The 23,067-nt window shown below is 56.7% G+C and overlaps 2 protein-coding genes across 8 annotated transcripts in view; both read right to left on the bottom strand.

The window, feature by feature from the left end:
* Positions 1-2,403, bottom strand: part of ADGRG3 (adhesion G protein-coupled receptor G3) — a 34,998-nt gene extending 32,595 nt beyond the window's left edge. For both annotated transcript variants that reach the window (XM_060131793.1, XM_060131792.1), the window contains exon 1: positions 1,938-2,403. The gene's annotated coding sequence lies outside the window, so the exon portion shown is untranslated. The remainder of the gene's footprint in view (positions 1-1,937) is intronic.
* Positions 2,404-2,484: 81 nt separating this feature from the next.
* The window catches only part of ADGRG1 (adhesion G protein-coupled receptor G1), a 40,055-nt gene continuing 19,472 nt past the window's right edge, over positions 2,485-23,067 (bottom strand). For 4 of the 6 annotated variants that reach the window (XM_060131785.1, XM_060131784.1, XM_060131786.1 and 1 more), the window contains 13 exons: positions 16,162-16,256; positions 15,246-15,668; positions 13,513-13,645; positions 12,768-12,942; positions 12,000-12,131; positions 11,536-11,652; positions 11,268-11,313; positions 10,914-11,017; positions 10,017-10,135; positions 7,881-8,149; positions 6,673-6,781; positions 5,392-5,660; positions 2,485-3,959 (listed from right to left, as the gene is read on the bottom strand). In XM_060131785.1, coding sequence (XP_059987768.1) covers positions 3,829-3,959; positions 5,392-5,660; positions 6,673-6,781; positions 7,881-8,149; positions 10,017-10,135; positions 10,914-11,017; positions 11,268-11,313; positions 11,536-11,652; positions 12,000-12,131; positions 12,768-12,942; positions 13,513-13,645; positions 15,246-15,668; positions 16,162-16,222 — 2,088 coding nt within the window. In that variant the 5' untranslated portion in view covers positions 16,223-16,256 and the 3' untranslated portion in view covers positions 2,485-3,828. Of the gene's footprint in view, positions 3,960-5,391; positions 5,661-6,672; positions 6,782-7,478; positions 7,631-7,880; positions 8,150-10,016; positions 10,136-10,913; positions 11,018-11,267; positions 11,314-11,535; positions 11,653-11,999; positions 12,132-12,767; positions 12,943-13,512; positions 13,646-15,245; positions 15,669-16,161; positions 16,257-23,067 lie in introns of those variants that run through there. The other 2 variants (XM_060131787.1, XR_009537223.1) reach the window with 2 other exon arrangements.

Here is a 23,067-nt window from a genome sequence, read left to right as displayed (position 1 = left end):
GGCCCTGGGGGTTGGTCGGGCCTGGGCTGACATCTGTCCTGGCCACTTCCTGGCAGCCCATTTGCGTGAGCCCGCCTCTGCTAAGGAGGCTAGTTTCTCAGGAGGCATGGGGAGAACTCATGAGATGATGCCTGTGGAATTGCTCAGTCAGTGAGCGTGGCCATTATTATCACTATCATGATTATCAGTACTGTGAAATTAGCATCACCATCACCAGCGGGTCACGGGTGGCCCAGATGGGAAGCGGGGCAGCAAACACACATGGGGTGCAGTATGTAGGCAGGGGAAGGGCTGACCACCAAGGCCCCCACTGTGGTGGCCCCAAGGAAGCCATGTGGATGAGGCCAGGGCCCTTGGCTGGCTGCTTCGAGATCAGAAGGTGAAGGGCGCTCTGCCAAGGAAGTACATCATCACCGGCATCCGCTCTCGGGGCCACACGGTCAGAGCTGGCCCTGCTCCACCCTGGGGTCTAATGGGGACCCGCCCAGCCCTGCCTGGCCTCTATTTCCCCTTCCTCCCACACAGTGTCCAGACAGGACTCAGTTTCCTGCTAAGCCCTCTGGGCCTGGGGAGGGTCAGGGCCACTCATGGGGCCTGGGTGGCAGGTGGGAATGTGACATGGGCCCCAGGCACTTCCTCTGCAGGGATGGCTGGGAGGGTGAATGCCCCTCCTCCCACCCAGCCGCACGTCCCGGCAAGGGGAGAGGGTGGACGGCTTTGTGAACTGTGACCTGCTAGGCCCACCACTGGAGACCCACCCGGCCCCTGGGCCCTCCAGAGGGGCTCATGGATGCCTGTTTGTAATGAAGAGGCTGGAGACCTGCAGACCACGACCCAGATCGTGTGCAGCACACCTGGGAAGACAGAACCGGGGACTTGGCAAAGTGACAAGGGAGGGTCCGGCAGAGCCAGAGGGAGGGTCACCTCTCCTGGGCCCCACGGGGGCTGGCCCCTTCTGCCACCTCCCACCCCCAGCTTGTCCATACGGCTCCAGGTGGGCACCTGTCTCCAGGTGCGAGGCCTCCAGTACTCTGGCCAGGCCTGGCCAGCACTCACACCCTGGCCACTCTAATCCATTTCCCACTCCAAAGGGGAAACAAACCTGGCTACGTCCTGGTGGGAAGAGTGGTCCTATTGTCCAAAGTCCCACAGCCCAGAGAAGCGCATGATAAGAACCATCAGTGTCAAGGAGCACCACGGAGCTGTCAGGTGGCCCGTGCAGGGCGGGTCACGAGAGGATGGGACCCGACCCAGCACCCCAGCCCCACTACCTGAGCTGCCCTCGGAAACAGAAAGTAGGTGTCAAGAGAGTTCTTTGAAGTGGGAGAATTTGAGGGGAGTCCCACCTGCCCGGGGGAGGGGGCTGGGTCCCTTCCTTCCCTGAGGATGGGGTAGGTATCCCCTCAGGTCTAGCCAAGTGATGGGGGTCTGAGAGACCCGAGAGAGGTCTCTGAGAGCGGAGCTGGCTCTGATCCCACCCAGCTGCTCAACCGGGACACTGTGGGGAAGGTTTGTCCTCAGGGGTTGGGGCATAAGAGGAGTCCACCACCTGGAGAAGGTAGAGGCAGAGGCCAATGGAAGCAGCAGGAGGAGGGGTTGGAAGAGAGGCAGGGGGCAGGGGGTTCCCATGTGCCAAGGTCCCTGCAGGTCCCCAAAGATCCCACATTCACGCTCATCGCACCACTGCCAGCCCACTCCTAGCCACCAAGGCACCTCACACCCCTCCCGTCCAACTGCAGAGAGCTGCCTCTTTCCCCAGCCTGCGCTCCTCCCAGAGCAGCCAGGAGAGGAGGGAGGAGACTCCAGGGGCGGAAGGCTCAGGTGTGGGCCTGGGCTGGACCTGTGCTGGACCTTTAGACCTGGACACTGAGAGCCGTGATCGAACAAGACTGCTCCCATAACTGAAGGGGGACAGAAACTTATTTGACCTGCCTCACCTGTGTCACAGGATGGAGAGGAGAAATTTGCCGGGACCAGTTTGTAAGGCAGCGATGGCAGAAAAGTCCAGTCGTTTCATTCTTGCAGCCCGTCCACTTCACACCGGGCAATAAACTGGTTACACAGGTCCCGCGACCAGCCAAGGGCTGAATTCAGCCCTCAGACGTGATTTCTTTGACCAGAGAATATTCTGGATTAGCCAAGTTTTTTTAAATCAGGGGATTTTACACCAGCACGATCTGGATTTCTTATTTGTCATAAAAGGCAGGCAGTCTGGCTACACGGGCCTTCAACCCTCCGAGGTGGCGTCCGGCTGCAGCAGAGCAGCAGCTGCATCCTCTGCGTGGGGCTCGTAACCTTCAGTTCACCACAGACCAGGCGCGGCTCCCCCAGCACTGACACCCAGTTGCCATTCCTCCCCCCACCTTTGCCCTGACAACGTTTCCAGCAGATGTCTTTCACACATTGGCCCCCAGGTGTTTTTTATCATTGATTCTTAAGAGAAGCACAGGAAAAAGCTCAGAAGGAAATTCTTGCCACGGTTGGTTAGGCGATAACAGCTGATTTTTATTTTTTCTATGTACTCTTCTACAGCTTCCAAATTCTCTACGATGAACACGTACTTCTTTTTAATATGAAGACAAATGAACTGGTAATTACAAAGAAAATCCTCCCCATCTTTAAGGCTGAGAGCCAGATCAAATGCTGCCTCCTACAGGAAGCCTTCCTGGAGTCCCAGCCAGGAATGAGGGCTCCCCCAACTCTGTGCCTGTACCTCTAAGAGTTCTTGTCTCATGCATGCCTCCCACATTAGACTGAGAGCTCGCAGGGGAAGCGACCAGGTCTGGCCACCTGTGTCCAACAGAATTAACCGTGATGGGCTGCGAGGTGTGCTCAAGATCATCTGCAGGGGTTCTACGGAGCGTGTCAGGCTCTACAAGCATCACCAGGGGAGGCGTGTCTCAGTCTTTGGAATGCTGGGGTGGAAACCAATTTGGACTGCTACGTTCCACAGTTCTTGCCACAAGAGGGCTTCGGGAGCGGCTGCGGGCCCCTGTGAGGTGTCGGCTTGGCAGTGGTGAGCTAGGGTGATGCAGCTGTGGAGAGGGCCAGATGGGAAGATGGGCCTAGCCCAGCCCAGAACGTTTATACTAAGCCAAGTCAGGGGCAGGCAAACGCCCATGCAGTAGATAAAGGTTTACAGTAGGCACCAGGTAGCTCTTGGGAACCACTACCCAACATCCAGCATTGGAATTGGGGACTCCGGGCTGTGAGTGGAGGGCTAAGGAGGTCCAAGGAGAGGGAGGACCAGGAAGGGGAGAGGGAGGGCTGGGGAGGCTGACAAAGGGTGATTGCCCTGGGCTCAGAGGGCCAGCATAACGACAGCCCGGCTCCCTCCCTGGGCTGTCATTATGCTCCAGGGAGGGAATGCTCCTCCTCCAGGGGTCTGGCTCAAAGCTCTGCCCCAACTCGTTTCCCCTGCGGGCCATCCTTAGATTAAAATGACAGGGGCTACAGAGCGCCCTCATGGTGATCACCAGAGACAGAACAGCTACGGCACATTCTTGTCCTGGGCTGGGGCACAGGGCCAAGGATGCCACCAGCCTCCAAGGTCCAAGGCCTGCAGATTCCAGCCGTGAGGGCCAGTCCAGTGGTGGTGCATTAAGACCAGCCTTGAGCCCCCTGAGCTGGACCCAAGAGGCAAGTAGCCCCCCGGCCAATTCAGAAGGCCCAGCTTGGGAGTCTGGCTGCCATGGCAACAGCCCCATCCTTCCGAGGTCCTTGGGCCTTCTCAAGTCTCCGGCTGGCTTGGCCTGGCTGCAGGGGCCGCAAGCAGCAGTGAAGAGAGACCACAACTCTGCTTCCTCGCATCGGCGGGGGGCTGGCGGCCTAGATGCGGCTGGACGAGGTGCTGCCCGAGCTGATAGGGAGCCTGGTACTGTCCGAGCTGCTCTTCAGAGGGGAGGGCCCACCCCGGGCCTGCAGGCGCATGGACCAGTACCAGAGGAAGATGAGGAAGCCTGTGGGGGGCACAGGGCTCAGAGGCTGGGGACAGCCCCAGCCCAACCCCGCTCCCTTCCTTGGACCCAGATCTGCCCCTGTCCTCCTCCCTACACAGGTTCCCCACACCGATGTGATCCCCGGAGCACCTGCTATGCGCCAGGCACTGGGCAGTGCCCTGTACGTCATCTCACTTCATTCTCTCCAGGTTCCTTGAGATCAGACCTCATCATTACTTTTCTGTTTTACAAACGAGGAGACGGAGGCCCATGAAGATAAGGGGCCTGGCTGAGCCAGGAGTCAAGCAGCAGTGGTCAGCCTCCAGAGCCCACCTGCTTAAGTACCATGTGATACGCTCCTCCCCAAATCATAATACTGTGATTTATTAATAGCTCAGTAAATGTGTGCATTTATGAGCATGATTTATAATCCCTACAGAGTCCCCTTCACGTCACAGATGAGAAAACAAAGACTCACCTCCCTCACACACCACTCCCATTGCATGGGGACCCCATGCAATGGGGAGGACTCGGGCAGGAAAACAGGGAGGGCAAGGCCTCCTCCCTACCCAGCGTGGCCAAAAACAAAGGTAGGTGTGTGTGTATATGTGTGTGTGTGAATATGTGTGTGTGTGAGATGTCGGGGGGCGGGGGTAGAGGGGTGCAGGTAGAGCAGGAAGGGACCCTGATGGCATCAAGCCAGGCCCTCATGATCCAGCCCCTCCCCCCCCCCGCCTCACTACTCCTTAGCCGTGCTCCTCACTATTCTTCCAACACATAACCTAGTTCTAGCCTCAGGACCTTTGCTCATGCTTCTCCCTCTGCCTGGAGCACTCCACCCCTAGGCCAGGTCTCCTCAGCCTGTACCATGCGCTGCATCCCCTGGGCGTCTGTTACAAGGAGGATTCTGACTCGGCAGGCCTGGGGTGGGCCAGAGTCTGTGTTTGTAACAAGCTCCTGATGATGCCGATGCTGCTGGTCTGAGAAACACACTTGGAGTAACAGGCCCTTGATCTCTCCATGGCTCGATCCTTCTGTTGTCTTCAAATGTCTCCTGTACAGAGAGGCTTCCCTCCCCCAAGTGTCCCCCACCCAAGCTCAGACTGTCCACAACATCGCCCACTATTACTTCCCTCCTCTCCTAGATGCCCTTTGATGTCTGCGACCTTGCTTGTCACACCTGGCCTTCCCAGTAGAGATGAGCTCTGTGGAAGCAAAAGGCCCTTGCACGACCAGTTCACAACTACAGCACTAGGGCTTAACACAGGGCCTGTGCACTATAAGTACTCAACAAAGGCTTGTCAACTATGGCCTGGATGCCCCCATTTTACGAATGGGAAGGCTGAGGTCCAAAGAAGGCCCTTCAGGTCATCTGGGTCATCCCTTCCCTGGTCTGTGCTCTATGTATGGGCACCCTGCCTGGGCCAGGGGGTGGGGTTTTCTCCATGCCTACCTTGGAAGGAGGTGATGATGCTGAAAAAGTAGAGGACCACAAGCTGGAAGGTGCCAGAAGCAAAGGAGAAGAAGACCAAGGCCCAGGGCAGGCCGAGGACCAGACTGAGACCCAGCAGGGTCAGCACGTGGGGCCACTTCTGGGCGTGAGGGCGCAGCCGCACGATCTGCACCACCATCGTGCCCAGCATGGCCATGTTGAACAGAAACACCAGGCTGAAGAGGCCCAGGTTGGTGACGTGGCTGACCAAGGAGTCCCGGATCCAGCACCTATGGGCAAGGGCGCGAAGGTTCGTTGCAAGGCCGGGCTGGCACGGTGCTTCCTGGGCCCTGGGCAGGCACCACGGTGAGCCCGAGTACAGGGCAGCTGCTTTAAACACCACTGACTCAAGGGCCAAAAAGCCACTCTCCTTTCAATTCTCCTTTATTCCTTCTCTGCAGTCAAGAGAAAGGCTTAATTTGGTCCTAAAACGTTTTTAACACCTCTAACACTTGCTGGTCTCCCTTTTCAAAAAAAGCCAGACTTTAGGCCCACTGCTTTCATCAAGAATTTAGTACCAGGGTTTCCTTATTCCTGTGTTTGCTTTCATGACTACTCACTGTTCATGACAAGTAATGCTTATTTCCCATTTAGAGTTGATATAATTTTTTTAAAAATACATTTAACAAGCCAGATGATTTAAAGAAAAAAATTAAACAAATAATAATACAGATGGCACAAAGGGAGGCAAAATCAACTGAAATTTTCAAGACATTGAAGGAATGGAAAGGGTTCCTTCCTAGCCTAGGGCTCAGGAGCCCTGGATTCTAGTCTGGTTCAGGGGGACACACAGGCCAGGCCACCACCAGCTTGGGTGAATTAGGTGAGTGGAGGAGGACTGGATTTCAGCCCCACTCATCCCCCAGCTGGGTGCCTTTGAGCAGCGTGGTGTAGATTCCTGCCTTCTCTGGGTCTCAGCCTTTCCATTTTTCCATGGGGAAGAGGATAGAAGGGTGCAGCAAAGGAACAGGCTGGAGGCTCAGCTGCTCCAACCCATACTCCCACTTGCAAGTGGGGAAACTGAGGCCCAGAGAGGGGCTAGGACCTGTGCAAGGTCATCTGGCAAGTGACTGGCAGATCCAGGCCCGTTCTCACCCTCCCTGAGAAAAGGGTCACCCCAATACCTCCAGCAGCTTAGCACCCAGGAGTCTCCTGGTCAGCGTGGCCTGGGCCCAGGCTACTACTCTCTGACCTCTGCACCATAAGGCCCACCTTCCTGCCCCCACTGCACAAGCCACTCACATGGAAGGGTAGATGACACTCTCTGGGGTCCTGTGCACAGCTAGGATGATGGGGCCATAGTTGTTCACATCCACCAGTGCCACCAACGTCACCAGGAAGATGGGGAAGCCTGCAGGCAACAAAGCACGGAGCTCCATCTCCCACCCTCTGAGGCCTGCCCTCCCCTTCCCTCTGGTGAGACCCCCTCTCAGACCTGTGGTCCCAGAGCTTACCCAGTCCCATCTGGGGCAGGTCCTCCAAGCTCGGACCCACCCTTCTCCTTTCCAGTTCTGGTTTCTCATAAAGGGAGCCCATCTCCCCTGACCTTACCCCTGCACCCTCAGCATCCTGGGGCCCCCTAGGGGAAAGGGCCTGCAGTTCCCTGCTGAGGGGCTGGCTGTCACAAGGAGAGATTGGAGGAGCAGACAGGACATTGGTGGGGTGGAGGACAGTTCAACAGGGGACATCTAGAGTTATACCCCGAGGGGATGTCTGCCCTGGGCCTCAACCTTGTCCATGAGGTGGAGATTGAGAGCTCCCTGGAAGGTTGCCCACCACCAAACACCTGGATTTTGACAAAGAACCAACTCTGAAGGAATTTCATATATATCAATGAAGTGAACCAAGAAAGGGCCGAATGAGAAACACGGGAGGAGCCGCAAGCTGGGGTCGGGGACATGTGGAGGTCGGTGGGCCTGTGCAATGTTCAAGGACTTGTGGTGTGTGCCCCTGGGCCTCCAGGTCTGACAAAAGAGAGGTCTGGGCCACAGGTGAATTGGGTTGCTGTCGGCCAAGAACAAATACCAGAGCCACGGGGAACCTGTTACCTGAGGTTCATGGGCATCCACAGGCAGGGCCACCATGAGCCTGGGTGAATCAGGTGAGGACTGAATTACGGCCCCACTCATCCACAGCTGGGTGCCTTTGAGCAGTGCACAACCTGCACATCCATACATGGTGGCTCCGTCTGCAAACCCCACTTGTAAAAGAGTGACAGATGTAGAGAGTATGTAAGCGTTTCGTGGGGACAGGGCTCATCACCTCATCTTCCTGAAGAGGACCTTGACCTAGCCAAGGTAAACCACCCCTGAGAATGGGTGAGTGAAGGAAGCAGTGAGGGAATGGTCAGAGGGGTAGGTGGAGAAGTGGAACCAGGTGCCCATGTTTTGCCAGAAACCAAGAGGAAAAGGCAGGTCTGGGGGGCCCACCAACCCCCTCCACCAACTCACCCCAGCCCACGATGCCCAGCTTGAGCAGGTAGCCTGGCACATAGGTGCCGAAGACCTCGACCACGAGCCGGTAGAGGTTGTAGCCCTCGAGGCCCATCCAGGAGAGGCAGGCGAGCAGGGAGAAGTGCAGAAAGATGGCACTGGCGCGGCAGGCAGCCTCGGAGCCTGCCAGGGCCACCGGCTCGCTGAGCAGGAAGCTCACATCCAGCAGGAAGACGGCCAGCAGCAGGTTCATGTGCACCTTGACGGTGTAATCCCTAGACTTCCTCCTGCACAGGGGAGGGTGGAGGTAGGGCAGTCAGGGTCACTCTGGTGGCCAGCGTGGGAAGGCAGGGGGGAGGGGGGAGGGGGGAGGAGGGAGGAGGGAGGAGGGAGGTATGCCTGCCCACCCCTCCTCCTCCAGGCAGCCTTCCCAGGCTACACACGCGCGCGCGCGCGCGCGCACACACACACACACACACACACACACACACACACGCGGCCTCCCGTGGCTACAGCTAGGCTCTGTCCCCGTGCACCTTCCATGTGTCCAACACCCACAGGCTCAGGCACCGTGTGTGCATCTAACGGCAGATTTAACCAAGCACAGCGAGGAAGACAAATCAGCCGCTACAATCAACCAGATGCTCCCAAAGTCAGAAGGGAAAGACTGGATTTTTTGCTGTTTTGGAGAATCCATGCCACCCATGTTCTGTGTCTGCCTGTCTGTCTGCACTACTGTGAGCATCTGTGAGCACACGCTGTGTGGCCTGTGTCCTTGAGGTTGCAAGTCTGTGTGTGCACGTCCTGCTCCCATCCCAAGATACTGTGTGGTGCAGGGCACTGTCAGCCTTCCTGTCCCCAGCCTTTCTGTCCGCCTGGCACCATCCACTGCCTGCTCCAGAGAGTGCAGAAGAACACCTACCATCCTGGATCCCCATGCCCACCCTACCCCTAACTTGAGGCACCACCTTAGGCTGGCCCCATCCCCCTCACCCTCAGTGTACTCATCTGTGAAGTGGGAGGACGGCCCCCCTCGCAGGGTTGGGGTGAGAGTTACACTGATACGAAGCATCCGGCACAGATAAGGTGCTCAGTCCCTAAGGGTTCCTGTCCCTCTGTCCTGGGGCACTTTTGTGATCAATGGGCAGGTGCTGGGAGGGGCTTGTGCCCTCACCCCCAGCTCTCCACTCAGCCTGCCAGCCGTCCCTCATCGCCTGCTCCAGCCCCACCACGTGCGCAGCTGTGGCCTTCACACGGCTCTACCCTCCCCGGTCCCCGCAAGAACAGTGAGCACACTCCAAGAGTCTTCATTCTACAGCAGAACTAAGGATGTCTCCCTTCCACGCAGACGGGTCCAGGGCCCAACTACAGGTGGGCCTCAGTTTAGGCCGAGCCCAGCACTGCCAGTCCAGACCCCACACACAGCCGGTCTGAGGGTGGGTGGAGGCGTTCTTCACTCCACTGAAGGCGGCCCTTCTCTCAGCCGGCACCCCAACGACTGGGGTGACACACGCCTCCATGGAGCCAGGGGGTCGGGCCTCAAAACAGGCACTAGGGAACAGGGGCTGGGGGCTCTACCTGTCCACAGCGGCCACTGCCAGGCAGCTCCGCTAACCCAGGCCTTGTGGGCCTGGAGCCAGCCTGCTTGGGTTCAAGCCTGCTGCTACCACTTCCCCGCTGTGTGACCTCAGTCAAGTCACTTACTCTCTCTGAGCACTCTTCCATAGGGCCCTTGCGAGGATGAACCAAGTTCACGCGTGTAAAGCACTTAGAACAGTGAGCGGCATGTGGGCCGCTTGATGTAAGTGTCCACCGTTATCATTACCATCACTGTCATATTACCATGTGCCCCCAGCGGTAGCACATCTGGTTATTCGAAGATGGGAATCTAGATTCTTATGTCAACTCTCCCAATTTTAAATGTTGACAGTTAATGTAAACCGGAAATGCTATGTTACCCAAACACCACAGATCTGAGCAGGAAATGCCCCCCTGGGGGTCAGCTGGATGCACCTCCCAGGGCTTCCAAAACTATACACACGTTTCGGGGTCAGGCCAATCTCCAGGGTGGGTCTCCCTCAACGTGGGGCCCCAGCCCGGGGGCCTGGAATGGAGGTTCTCCCCGCCCCCTTCCCTCTTGCTCCCAGGTCCTACCTAGAGCAGAGGTAGGCAGCGATGGTGAGGACGCAGGCCACGGCGGAGATGACACAGCCCACGTACGAGAGGAGAGTCAGGTAGTGCTTGTGGATGGCGTCCACCTCCACAGAGGTAACCTGGGTCCACGAGGCAGGTCAGGGCTGGCCTCAGTGCCCCCAACTCGACACTGAGGGTTTGCCCAGATGGCGGTCTAACCCGTGGTCCCTGGACAGCCTTGGGCGTCTATGAACCACACCTGCCCCCCAAACTGAGAAGAGTGTGGTCCCATGAGTGCATTTTTCACCACATTCTCAAATGGATCCCTGTCCCACCAAGGTCAAGAACCCTCCACCAGAGAATCCCTTTTCTGTCCTGGCACTAATTATTTTTCTGTAGCATTCAAAACAGAAATAAGTTTCCTGTGAGGCAGTGAGCTTGCCACGCCCAGAGAGAGCTGGAAGACCACTCCGGTCCCTCAGATGCTAGGGTCCTAAGAGCTGGGGAGAATGAGCCTAGGACACACAGCTTCTGAGATCTTGGGGGCACTGAAGTCCATCACAAGGGCCTCAGCATCCCCTTGAGTATGTTTAGAAACATACTCCTGGCCCCACCCAGCCCTGTGGAATCAGAATCCTAGGTTAGGACCAGGAACCTGCATTTTTATCATGCACCAAATTTTGGGAATAAAGAACAAGGGCTTTAGAGACCAGCTCTTCTACTTACTACTAGCTGTGTGAACTTGAGTAAATTGCCTAACCTCTCTGAGCCTCAGTTTCCTTATCTATAAAATGGGACAACAACAGGAGTCACCTCGGGGCTTGTTGTGAGGAATGGATGACACATATGCGAGAAGTGGCGGCCACACAGCAAGAACCCGGCCTGTGTATGGGAGCAGGGAAGGAGGGGGCCACGCACCATCAGCACTGCAAAGTAGGTCAGGTGGTTGCAGAGGCAGGACGTCTGTGTCTCTCTCCTGATGGTCTCACAGCCCACATCGCTCCAGCTCCCGGGGCTGCTCACTGAGGAGGGGTCAGCATGGGGCTCTGAGATCAAGCCCAGCACCCCACTATACCCCGCAAATGCACGACTGCATCACTCTTCTGAGCCTTTGCTCCCCTCAGCAGATCCCTAGCCTGACATCACTCCCTCTTCAAAGCCCACCTTCCTCCAGGAAGCCCCCCTTGATTAACTCCATCTCCCCCACCTTCCAGGACCCCCTGGTACCTGCCTCCAGGTACCTGCCCAGCTCAGAGGCCCCTCCACACTCACATGTTAGGTCTTCCACCCAGAATACACACTGTAGAGTCACATTCTTCTGTAGGGACAGGAAAGAAGGGGAGTGGGTCTCACGACAGTCTACTCCTTTCCAGCCAGGCTGAGGGAGTCAGTGCCAGGGCCCCACCCCTTTTGTACCTGACTGGCCGATGCCCTCAGCCAGTCAGTCATTTCGTTAAAGACAAGTGATTCAGAAGAGAGGGGGACAGGAGGACATGGACAACGGGGACCCTTGTGTCCTTGGTTCTTTGCTCACACTCACCGGCTGTGGCTGGTGCTGGAAGGTGAGCACCATGGGCTCCGAGAGGTTGGCTACTTTGGTGTTCTGCACGACGATACCCAAGACCTTCTCCCCCAAGACCTGGCTGGAATTCTTGTCCTAGGTATATGGGGTGGGGGAAGAGGGTAGGGAGGGGGCTCAGGACTGAGAAAAGCTCAGAAGTTCCCCAGACCTTCTAGACTCCTGTCTCTGCCCAGCACATTGCTCCCAGATTTTGAGTCTCCCTCTGGAAAAAGATTCTTGCGAGGGTAGTCATTTACACCATAGTGAGAATAACACTCTCCCAGGTCTAAATCTCCCAGGGAGACCTGCACGTTGCTGTCCGATTTCTGACTTTACAAGGACTCTTGGAGGAAGGGGCTGGGCTCCATGCCTACCCTTCCACCTCTCCGTCAGACAGAAGCTGTTTTCCCCCGGGGGAGGGCCCGAGGACGACAGCCCCATACCTGGAACAGGGCTTGGCTGCTGAAGTCTACCAGGAGGAGTCTCTTCTCAGCCTCCTGCCTCTGGCCCTTGGTCTTCTGGAAGAGCTCGCGGGGCAGCAGCACCGAGTACTCCAGGATCTCGCTCTGCTCCCCCTGCAGACCAGAGTCCCACGGGGGCTCAGCCAGAGGTGGGCCTCCAGCTCCCCCCACATCCCCCCAGCACATGCCTTCCTGGACGCTGCCATCTCTAAGCCCACCTCCTCCAGGAAGCCAGGCCTGACTCACAACAGCCCTTCTCACCCCTCCTTTCCCTGGCACCAGCGCTGGCTGGGGCGCTTGTCGTTAGAGCCCAGGGCCCCAGGGGCAAATGGGCCTGGGAGAATCACGTGGTATTCTGGTGTCTGGGCTTCAGACACTGACCCTGCCTATGGCTCCCTGGTGTGCTGGGGGATAAGAAAGGCAGGGTGTGTAGCCCTCTGCCCCCAACTAGGCCCACCAAGGGCAGGCTCACAAGAGGGCTGCAGGCACAGGCATTTTGGTGTTGGTTGTCTGTCCACGAGGATGTGCCACAGGAGCCCCCGGTGCAGGGACCAGGTCCCTCCCCACCTCTGGCCCCACCACTGTATCAGGAAGGGTCCTCAGTTCCACCGGGTAGCCACTGACTGAGGTAGTCTTTGGGCCTGAGGCCTTCCTCATCAGCACACATCTGGCTCCCGGAGGCCCAGAGGAGGGGAGTGCTCACGGCCTCCACATCTGCTTCCTGCCCTGGCCACTATCCTGACCCCTGACCTCCCGCTGGAAGTGGATGCGCAGGTCCTGGAGGCTGGCTGTGGGCTGGAGCTTCCACACCGTGGCGTTGACCAGATCTTCCTCAAAGGACACCGTGTCCCCTGTGAAGTTCACAGAGGTCAGCTTCGACTCCAGGCTCTGCAGCTGCCTGGCAGTGGGGAGAGAGGGTGGGTAACTGCTGGGTGTGAGGGGCGGATCCAGGCGGGCAAGTAGGCAGGGAGACAGAGGGAGAGGAGAGATTCAGGCAGATACACAGGAAAGAATGTGGGGCAGACAGAATGACCTGCGGGGGTGGCAGGGAGTTAGCCAGAGCGTCAGAGCAAACAGGAAAGGAGGGGGGTGGGGACCTATCCTCGGACGCGGCCACCAGGTTGTGGGCCCAGTTCTGCCTGGACCGACCCACTATGTGCAACAGAGCAGCCCTACCCATCTCTGGGCCTCAGTCTGCTGAGCTGTAAAATGGGTCAATCCTTTTCACTTTATTGGTGGAGAGGAGGGCTTGGGTGCGGCTGACCTGGGCTGGTGGGTGTGACATTTGTTTTTAACGTCTCAGGCAGGGGAGGGGCTTGGCCTCCAGGGCTGTATCTCAATTCCTCCCGGAGAAGATGGAAAGATGAGAACATTCCAGCCCCAGGGGAGGTTTCCATACAGCCGCCTGCTCCAGGTCCCTGCCCTGCCCTGCCCTACCGGGGTCTGGGGGATGCCTCCTCCTCCTCCCCCCTCACACACTGGGACCCACACTTACTGGTCCGTGGGGGTGAACGGGGGTCTCCTTGAGCTCTTCCGGGGATGCTTCAGAAACTGGCTGAGCCGCTGGAGGTCCCTTTTCAGCTCACATGTGTCCACCGAGGCGCTGTGGGAGGTGTTCAGGGGAGGAGCTGGGGGAGAGGGATGGACAGACCCACCAAAGGCTGTTGAATGAGGTGCCCGGCCACACTCATTACACTCTCCGTTAACCCTCCTGTGATTCTGAAAGCTTCTATCCCCATTTTATGGAGCAGGAAACAGGCTCCAAGAGGTGCAGTGGACTCCCCCGAGTCACTCAGAGCTGCAGCCAGCCAGATGGGGCTCTGTCCTGTGGAGCCCCCGGCAACTCCAGCCCCAGCAGGGTGGGCTGGGACACACCTACCCAGGCATGCTTCTGACACACACAGGGAGCTGGGAGGGCCAGTTCCCCAGGGCCAGCCAGGCCCCCTTCAGGAGGAGCTGGGGGGTGGGGGGCTTGTGTGCTGGCTCCAGGCCCTCCACCCGGGTACCATGCACCCAAGGGCTGCAGACTCAGGCACCTCCAGGGCTCAGACGGGACCCGGATGAGGTAGGCAGACGGGAGGAAGGACATGTGGGGAGGGGGCATGCCCTATGCCAGCAAGGAAGGCAGGCCCTGTGCTCCCACCTGAATTTACAAGGCAGAAAGCCTGATTTTTAGATCATTTGAAAACCCTGGCTCATGTTTTCAAAAAACTCTCTACAGACCAAATAAGGCCAGGCCAGATCTGCTCTTCAGGAAGTCAATTTGCAGCTATGCCTGACTTTGCCCTAAACCCTCCCAGGTTGGGGCAGAATCCCAGCCTGGGGGCGGGGAGCCCCATCTACCGCCCTGGCCCCTGTCTGCTGCCCTGGGCAGCACCTGGGCCCACTGCTGCCACCCCCCAGCATTTCCAAGGGCCCAGAGCTGCTAACATACTCAATGCCATTTGCCCCCCGCCCATGGCAGCCCCGCCCCAAACTGGAGCTGCCTGAAAGGCCCCAGAATCAGGGAAATCCTAGACCCTGAGTAGAGCCTCCACCTCCTTTGGGCCACCCCCTCCTCCCTGCCCCCACTCAGCACTGAATAGAAGGCAGCGGCCACACCACACCTGTCACACCCCAGCCAGACACACAGTCTGCACACCTCAGTGTCAGCCTCCGGCCTCGCTGCGTCCTGACCTCTGACCTCTTGCTCTCCCCCACACCCCTGCCCCCATCCCCTCATGCCAGTCAGCTGCTGGGTTCAGATCCTGGCTCCCTCACTCACTAGCTGTGCAACTTTGTGCCTCAGTTTCTCCTCCGAGAAATGGGGATAAACACTCTAGGTGATGCTGATGAAGCAGAATTTTTCCTCGGCCTCCTGACCTCCAGTCCCGTCTCTCCATTCGCTCTGCTCCCACCCTGTTCACTCATCGTCCTTTACCTGGGCCTTCCCCGCAGGCCCATCTCTCCATTCTCTCTGCTCCCACCCTGTTCACTCATCGTCCTCTACCTGGGCCTTCCCCGCAGCCGCTGGATGGCACTTAGCCCCTCCGCCCTCACCCCTAACTTCCCACAAACCTCCCCAAAGCACACCGTGGATCACACTCTTCCACTCCTCGGACACCTTCCCTGGCTCCCCACTGCCTGCGGAACATTCGGCCCCGTCTGCTTTAACCCCGCCGCACATTTTGCCTTCCCCGCCTCCAGGCCTTCGGCCAAGCTGCTCCTTGTGCCTGGAAGTCGCCTTACTGTGGAAGGAGAAGATGAAGCCGGCCGCACTGGGCAGACTGGTGTTCTGGGGGTTCCACCAGGAGCTGACAGAGGTGGCGAACAGTGGGGCCCCCTCGGCCAGGCTCTTCTCCTGCTGCCGGAAGCACAGTAGGTCAGAGGCTTGGTTACTCAGCACGAAGTCGCTCTTGCCGTAGCGAAGATGCAATTTCCCAGCATGGCGGTTCCAGTAGAGGCAGAAGTGGTAGAGGCCCCTGGGATGAGGGAATGACCTAGGAGCCAGATGGGCTCCAGGGAAGGGCGCATGGACTATGAGGGCCTCCTCAGTGTTCTTGATGGAGATGTGCAGCTCAGATGTCCGCTTATAATGGAGGCTGCTGTTCTGCGTCTGGTTCCGCTGGCCACAGAAGCGGAAGTCTTCCCGGGGGCCCCCGCCACAGGCACCTGAGGAAGCAGAGACTGCAGATGGGACTCTGGGCCCAGGGGCAGGCTCCGGGCCCAGAACACAGGAGCCCAGTGCCTAGGACCCACACACATTCCAAGGACCTATACCTCAAAGCGTCTCCAAAAATGTGAGTCTACCCTATTCAAAGATTATTGGCTTCAAAATATGAAAAGAACAAACTCAAAATCAATAATAATTTCAAAGACAAAATAATATTTTAAATAGCAATAAAACATTTAATGAGGCCATGCCTGCCACAGACAGTTGTGCAGGCTGTGTACTGCACAAGGATGCACTGGCTGCAGAGGTGAGTAGGGCCAAAACCCAGTCCATGTTCCTTTCTCCAAGGTACCATCATCCACTTGCTAAGCTGTGTCCTCAGGCCTGTGCCTGCCCAAAGGGGTTAGTGGATGTGCTGGCAGCTGACCTAGACATCCTTAACATAAGGATGGCATTTTAACTAAGTCCTAGGGTACCTCCAGGAAAGCCTACCTGGAACCAGGAGCAGACCCAGCAGGAACGGCACTGTCTGCAGCAGCACTTGGGCAGCCATCTTCCTCCCCAAAGTCACCCTGAGAAGTCACCGCCTGAAAGAGGACAGGAGTGTTGGCTTGAGGGCCTGACCCACAGGGTGGCTGTGCCAACCCTGAAGAGGGAGAAGCCAGGGTAGCGTGGATGTGGCATATGAGGTGGGGAGGCAAGTGTGGAAACAGTCCGTGGACCTCCCCAGAGCTGCCAGGAGCTGAGCATCAAGAGGCAGTGGCTAAAAGAAGACATACAAATGGCCAACAGGCACACGAAAAGATGCTCCACAGCGCTAATTATTAGAGAAATGCAGATCAAAACTACAGTGAGGTATCAACACACAGGTAGAACGGCCATCATTAAAAAGTTTACAAATAACAAATGCTGGAGAGGGTGTGGACAAGAGGGAACCCTCCTACACTGTGGGTGGGAATGTAAATTGGTGCAGCCACTATGGAGAACAGTATGGAGGTTCCTCAGAAGACTAAAAATAGAGTTGTCATATGATCCAGCAATCCCACTCCTGGGCATATACCCAGACAAAACTATAATTCAGAAAGATGCATGCACCCCTATGTTCATAGCAGCACTGTTCACAATAGCCAAGATGTGAAAACAACCTACATGTCCATTGACAGAAGAATGGATAAAGAAGATGTGGTGCATATATACAATGGAATACTACTCAGCCATAAAAAAAAAGAAATCATGCCACTTGCAGCAACACAGATGGACCTAGAAATTATCATGCTAAGTGAAGTAAGTCAGACAGAGAAAGACAAATACCATATGCTACCACTTATATGTGAAATCTAAAATATGACACAAATGAACATATCTATGAAGCAGAAACAGACACACAGACATAGAGAACAGACTTGAGGTTGCCAAGGAAGGGGTGGGGAAGGGATAGATTGTGAGTTTGGGATTAGTACATACAAACTATTACATATAGGATGGATAAACAACAAGATCCTACTTTATAGCACAGGGAACTATATTCAGTAACCTGTGATAAACCATAATGGAAAAGAATATGAAGAAGAATATATATGTATAACTGAGTCACTTTGCTGTACAGCAGAAATCAATACATTGCAAATCAACTATTCTTCAATAAAATAAAATTAAAATACAAAAATTAAAAAGAGGCAGTGGCTGAGTTCAAGTCCCAGCTCCACCTCTTGCTCGCTGCATGACCCTGTAAAAGGGTCATGGAAAACAGGACGAATAATAGTACCTCCCTCCAGATCCAGCAGTGATGGGGTCATCAGGCTAGAATCGGTGGGGGGAGAGGTTCCCCAGCACCACCAGGAACCACCCCAACCACGCTGCCTCCTCCAGGCCTGAAGAAGACACAGGAAAAAGGGGGCTTGCAGGGCTCTCCTCCTAGAACCTCACGATCATCATCCCTAAGACCCAGCTCAGAGGTCACCTCCTTCAGGAAGCCTTCCTCAACTCCCTCTACAGTCAGTCCTGGCCTCCTTTGGCTCTCTATGTCTGTGTGTCTGTTTCTGTTTCATAGGGTCCCGTTAGCCAACTCTGGGAGGTGCAGGATGGTACATCCCTCCTCCTGGTGCTAGCCAGGGAGCTGCTGATCCATCTCTGTGCACCGGGCCTAGTGTGCACGGAGGTCGCTGGGCAGGTGGACAGTGAGGGAAATGGAGTGAAGGATTAGTGCAGCCACAGCGCCCTCTACAGCCAGGGGATAGAGGAGACAGGCACTTCCTGTTATGGCCACCAGGGGGAGCCAGTTCCCAGGGCAGCTGGAAAGGCAGGGGGACGTCCCAGTCTGGCCGGGAGACATAGTGTGGCCCAAGTCGGGGGTGATCCAGTTCCCCTCAGCCCCATCCTCTTGTAGAATGCCCCACCCCCAGCCTCTATTAGCTGAGTACCTACTACCTGCCAGCCTGTGCTGATCCACCCCCCTCACCCCTATACCTGTATTAATCTTCATTCCAACTCTGTGAAGTCAGCCCTACCATTGGCCCATTTCACAGACAGGGAACCTGAGATCCAATGAATTAAATGACTTGCCCAAGATTGTTCCAGACACCAAGGGCTTTCCCTGCCTGGTCAGGACTGTAGTGCCTGGCAGGGAACCTGCGTGCCTGGTACTTATAGAGAGATGCTGGGTGGCTTGGCCTCCCCACTGCCAGCTGGCCTTATGACTGAGCTGGGTGCTGGCAGTCACGAACAGCCATCCTCATCCTGTGAGGCACTACATATGGCTGTGGTGACAGATGCAATCATCTGCCACGAGCCAGACAAAAGGAAGCCTGGCAACTATGGGGCATGAGAGGAGTTTGACTTTGGGAGGAAACCAAGGAGGGCTTCCAGGAAGAAGTGGCTTTTGGATGGAATATTTAAGGGCAGCATTAAATGGAGGGGTGGTCCATGCAGGAGTTCACTGTCTCCTTCCTGGTCTGGGCCTTCCTTGAACAAAGCTGGCCCCCTCAAGCTAGAGCCCGTCTCCAGTGTCCCACCATGTGTAATGGAACCCCAATTTCTAGGGCCTGGTCAGTCTAATCATTGGTCAGTTGGCTTCATCATCCTGCCCTGGTGACATCACAAGACCCCTGAGAGGAAGGATGTGAAAGTGTTTGGGGGAATGGCCACTGTTTCCTACATTGTGATATTTAAGGTTTCACTCTGCGTCCTCTCTGAGCATTTTGGCTCCTTTTGGGGTTTTTTTTTTGGTTTTTGGTGTTTTTGTTTTTAGGGAGAAGGATTGATTTATTACTTGCTGCAAGTAAGGAGAACACTGGGGATCTTTCCAAAGCAGTGTCTCCCATTTTGGCTCCTTTTGAAACTGCCACTCCAGACCAGTGAAAGGAAATCCAGCATCCAGGGACAGAAACATGTCTCTCCTGGACCCTTTCTCTTTCCTTCTTTTTTCTGCCGGTCGCTGTCGCTGTCTACATCTGATCCCCAATCCAAATGACACCTCCTCCAGGAAGCCCCCCCCCGACCCCTGCTTTGACCCCTGCTTTATATTTCTGAACTCAGCGCTCACAATCACTTTGCAAATTTGGCCCCAATTTTCCATCTATGGCATTTGGATTCAAGGCCCAGAGAGGGCCAGTGATTTCCTGACATCATACAGAAAACAAGGATGGAGCTGGCCAGAATCCATGTATCTCTCCGGCCCACCCAGGACAGGGCAGAATCATCTGCTTTCATCAATCCTCCTGGATTGATTCCTTTGAGAGCAAAAAGGTGGAAACAGAGAGTGAGCTCCCCATCACTGGAGGGACACAAGTGAGGCTGCACCACTGTGAACTACCATGATTCCAACAGACAGGGATCAATGGCATGACCTGACATTCCTGGCTCATCCCCACTCTACCTTGGCAACTTGAATAGCCACTCCAAGGTGAACAACTCTAGTCCTATGGACATTCTTGGGATTTGAGGGGAGGGACTGCCTGGCTTCCTTTAACCCACCCTTAGTAGACTCTGGAGGCAGACTGTCTGGGTTCAAATCCCAGTCCCCCTACTCAATAGCTGTGTATCCTTGGGCTAGTTACTCACCCTCTCTGGGCCTCACTCTCATCACCTGTAGATAGGAATAAAAATTGAGACTCCTGCAAGGGTCGTTGTGAGAATTAAATGAATTGATACCTGTAGAGGACTTAGAGCAGGGCCATGCACACGGCACGCACCATAGGTGTCAGCTAGATATCTCTGTATCCTTCCTGACCAGCTCATGCGTGCCCCTCAATCAACCCCTGGGCCTGTCACAGGTTCCTACTCCTACACCTTCCCTCCCACCCTCCATGTAATCCCCTCGGGGCCCCCACAGCCAGCTCAACTTCCAAAGCACCTTGATGGGAAATTCTTAGAGCATGAATTTCCTTTCCGGGAAGATTGAAACCCCACCCAGAAAACTTCCCTCCTCACAGCCTGGAACTGAGCCTGTCCCCAGAAGCCTCTAAAGGACAGGAGAGCTCAACTGGGGCACCATCTACGTTACCAAGGAATCCTCAGAGCCACCCCGTAAGGCTGGTCCTACTGTTTTGCCATTTTACAGATCAGGAAACTGAGACTAGGGAAGGGCCATCTGTTCCGAGATCTCCACCAGTGGAGCCAAGACACAGACCTCAGTCTCACCCTGGAGAACTCCTTGCAGCGCTGGCACTGTCAGTTTCTAGAGATGCATGCCCCCCTGGCTTTGGGAGACCCCCAAAGAAAAGGAGAGAAAAATGGTGGGGCCGGGGTCAGCCAAGACCACAGGCAGTGCAGACAACTCCAGCCTGGGAGAGAGGATTTGGGGGGCCGAGCCCCCTAGGGATGCCCCCATCCCCCAGCTCCCCTTCTGGAGCAGCTGCCCTTGACCTCAGGCCTTCCGTAAACACAGAGAACAAAACAGTCTGGCCCAGCTTGACACAATGGGGGCCACCACCACAGAGTCCCCAAGGATCCAGGCAGAGCGGAGGGGACCAGGGCTCCTTTAAGCCGAGACTCCCCGACTGCCCATCCCCAGGGCTGGCTGGGCCCGGGAGGAAGGGCCCCGGGCTGCGGCTGCGCAGGCCCAGCGCTGCCCATCCTCGTGGTGGGGGAGGGGGAAACGGGCAGGGCACCCGTGGCTCACTTTCTCCCGCCGGGGCCTGAGTCACTTCCTCTGCCATCCATGGAGAGCCACGAGTCACCGCGGGCCCAGTCCAGGCTCCTGGAAAACCCATTTCCTCGGAGGATGGAGGTGGAAGTTGAGTGGACAGGACCTGGGCAGCTCTGCGGTTAACCCTTCCTGGGAAGGCACCTCCCCAGGAAGATGACCTGGACCTGGGCCCCCATACCTTTCCTTCTCCTGCCTGTAACATACACTGTGGACCACAAACTTATCCACCCCCCGGCCAACCTGTCTCTCTGTCTGGAATGCCTTTCCTAACTCCATGGCCCAACTCATCTTTTGAAACTCAGTGAAGACACATCCTCCCCATGAAGCTTCGCCTAAGTGCCCATCTGCCATCAGAACTAACTTCTGTGTTCTGGGTGGGGCTCAGGGAAGGGGGCCAACCATGACCTACACTCAACCCTATGTGCTCCCTTTGCCATGAGGAGTTAATATCAGAGGTACCCAAACACACCCACGGGTCAGAACCACCCGAGGAAGTTCACTAAAATGCAGATTCACAGGCCCCTGCACCCGGAGGAGCAGATGCTGCAGGTCTGGGGTGGGGCTCGGGAGTCTGGCTTTAACGGGTGTCCTGTTGATTGACACTCCGCGGGCTTAGAGCCACCAGCTTACAAGGCTGGGATGACACCAGTTGTCCTGTTTAACAGAGGCAGAGGCGGGGAGGGCCCAGCCCTGAATCACTCAGATGGTGAAAGGTTGGCCCTGGACAGGGTCCGGGACAGCTTGCTTCCCCGCAGTACCTCTTCTCAACCTCACTGGTGGTGAGGATGAATCACCTCCCTGGCTGGTTCACCCAGCATTTAGCAGGGTGCCAGGAACCTGGAAGGAGCCTCCCAAGGCACAGCTGGGCGCAGGAGGGCGTGGGTGGGGGAAGGAGCCCCTGCCTGAGTGGGTCTTCAGGTGTGAGCCTGGTCTTGCCCTCCTCGGAGGAGGCGGGGGGGAGGGACAGTAGAGAGAGGACCCAGCTCAGCTCTGCAGCTCCAGCCCCCATCCTCAACTGCTCTCCAGAGGCGGGAGGGGAAGAGGGGGCAAAAGGGAGCTGCCGGCTAGGCCCCTCCCCCGAGCCCTGGGCAAAGGGCCTTAGGAAAGACGGATTTGGCCAAGGGAGGGTTGGCGAGCGTGAAGTCCTTGAGGGTAGAAGCACACACACGAGTGTGGATGTAGGTGTGCGTGCACGTGTGCGCACCACACGTGTGCGAGAGTGAGGAGGAACGTTAGAAGAGAGCGGAGGCTCTACCGCAGGTGTTTCCTCCACAGGAGTGGTGTCGGGGGCGGAGAGGACCCTCTACCAGCCGTTTCCAAACTCTTTTGTAAATGTCAATCTAACTTAGAAACACCACGTACCCAACAAACAAATGAGGTACCCCATCAGAGCCGGTGGGACCCCGGACCGCGCCTCACTCCCAGCCCAGCCGCCAGCCTCTCAGCAGTGCCCGTGGCTCCTGGCGGCACAGCCGGCACACACGGAGCCCCTCTCTCCCCCTCTTGTCCTGCTCTGCAAGCCGGGTGACTGAGGCCCCAGCTAGGTGACCGCACAGAACTCCCCACAGGAAGGGTGTTCTGGCCTGGCTGGGGAAAACAGAGTGACCTCAGGTTTCAGGAATTTTTCTACAATAAAAGAGAATAAAAATTAAGCTAGCTGCCTGCCCGCAGGGGCTGGCGGATGCCAAGGCCTGGCCTGCTCACTGCCCGGATGGGTCCCACATTCGTGCACCAGACCCGCGGGAGGGCTGCCCCGCCCGCGCAGGGCCCACCACCCCACACCTTCTGGTCCAGCCAAGTCCCTGGGCCATGGCTCCCTCTGCGTGCCCAGACGGGCCCTGGCCTTGCGGGGAGACCGGGGAAGGGGAGGAACGGGGCACCTGCCCAGGTGAAAGGACGCTGGGTTCTCCCGGAAAGCCAGCTATCCAGAGCCACCCACCTGGTGGTCTGCTTTATATGGAACTGGAGTGTTTGCTTACGAGGCCTCAGAGAGGCCAACCGACAGTCACCAGAGATGAGCCTGGGCTTGGGTGTTCCCACCTCCAAAGCTCTGCACACACCAGTCCTCCTCCCTGGGATGCCAGCCTTGTGACACGTCTGTGAAGGTCCCCACACCCTGGGCCTCAGGCCCCCACATCCTCACCCGACTGCCCCCCACACTCCAGCCACACAGTGCCTGGCAGAACAGCAGATGGCGAGTGGGAATAAACAGAGGTCTGTCTGGCACAGTGAAAAGGGCCCTGGAATCCAAG

The sequence above is a fragment of the Lagenorhynchus albirostris genome, chromosome 19 (assembly GCF_949774975.1).
Source record: "Lagenorhynchus albirostris chromosome 19, mLagAlb1.1, whole genome shotgun sequence".
Taxonomy (NCBI): domain Eukaryota; kingdom Metazoa; phylum Chordata; class Mammalia; order Artiodactyla; family Delphinidae; genus Lagenorhynchus; species Lagenorhynchus albirostris.
This window is presented reverse-complemented; position numbering and strand designations above follow the sequence as displayed.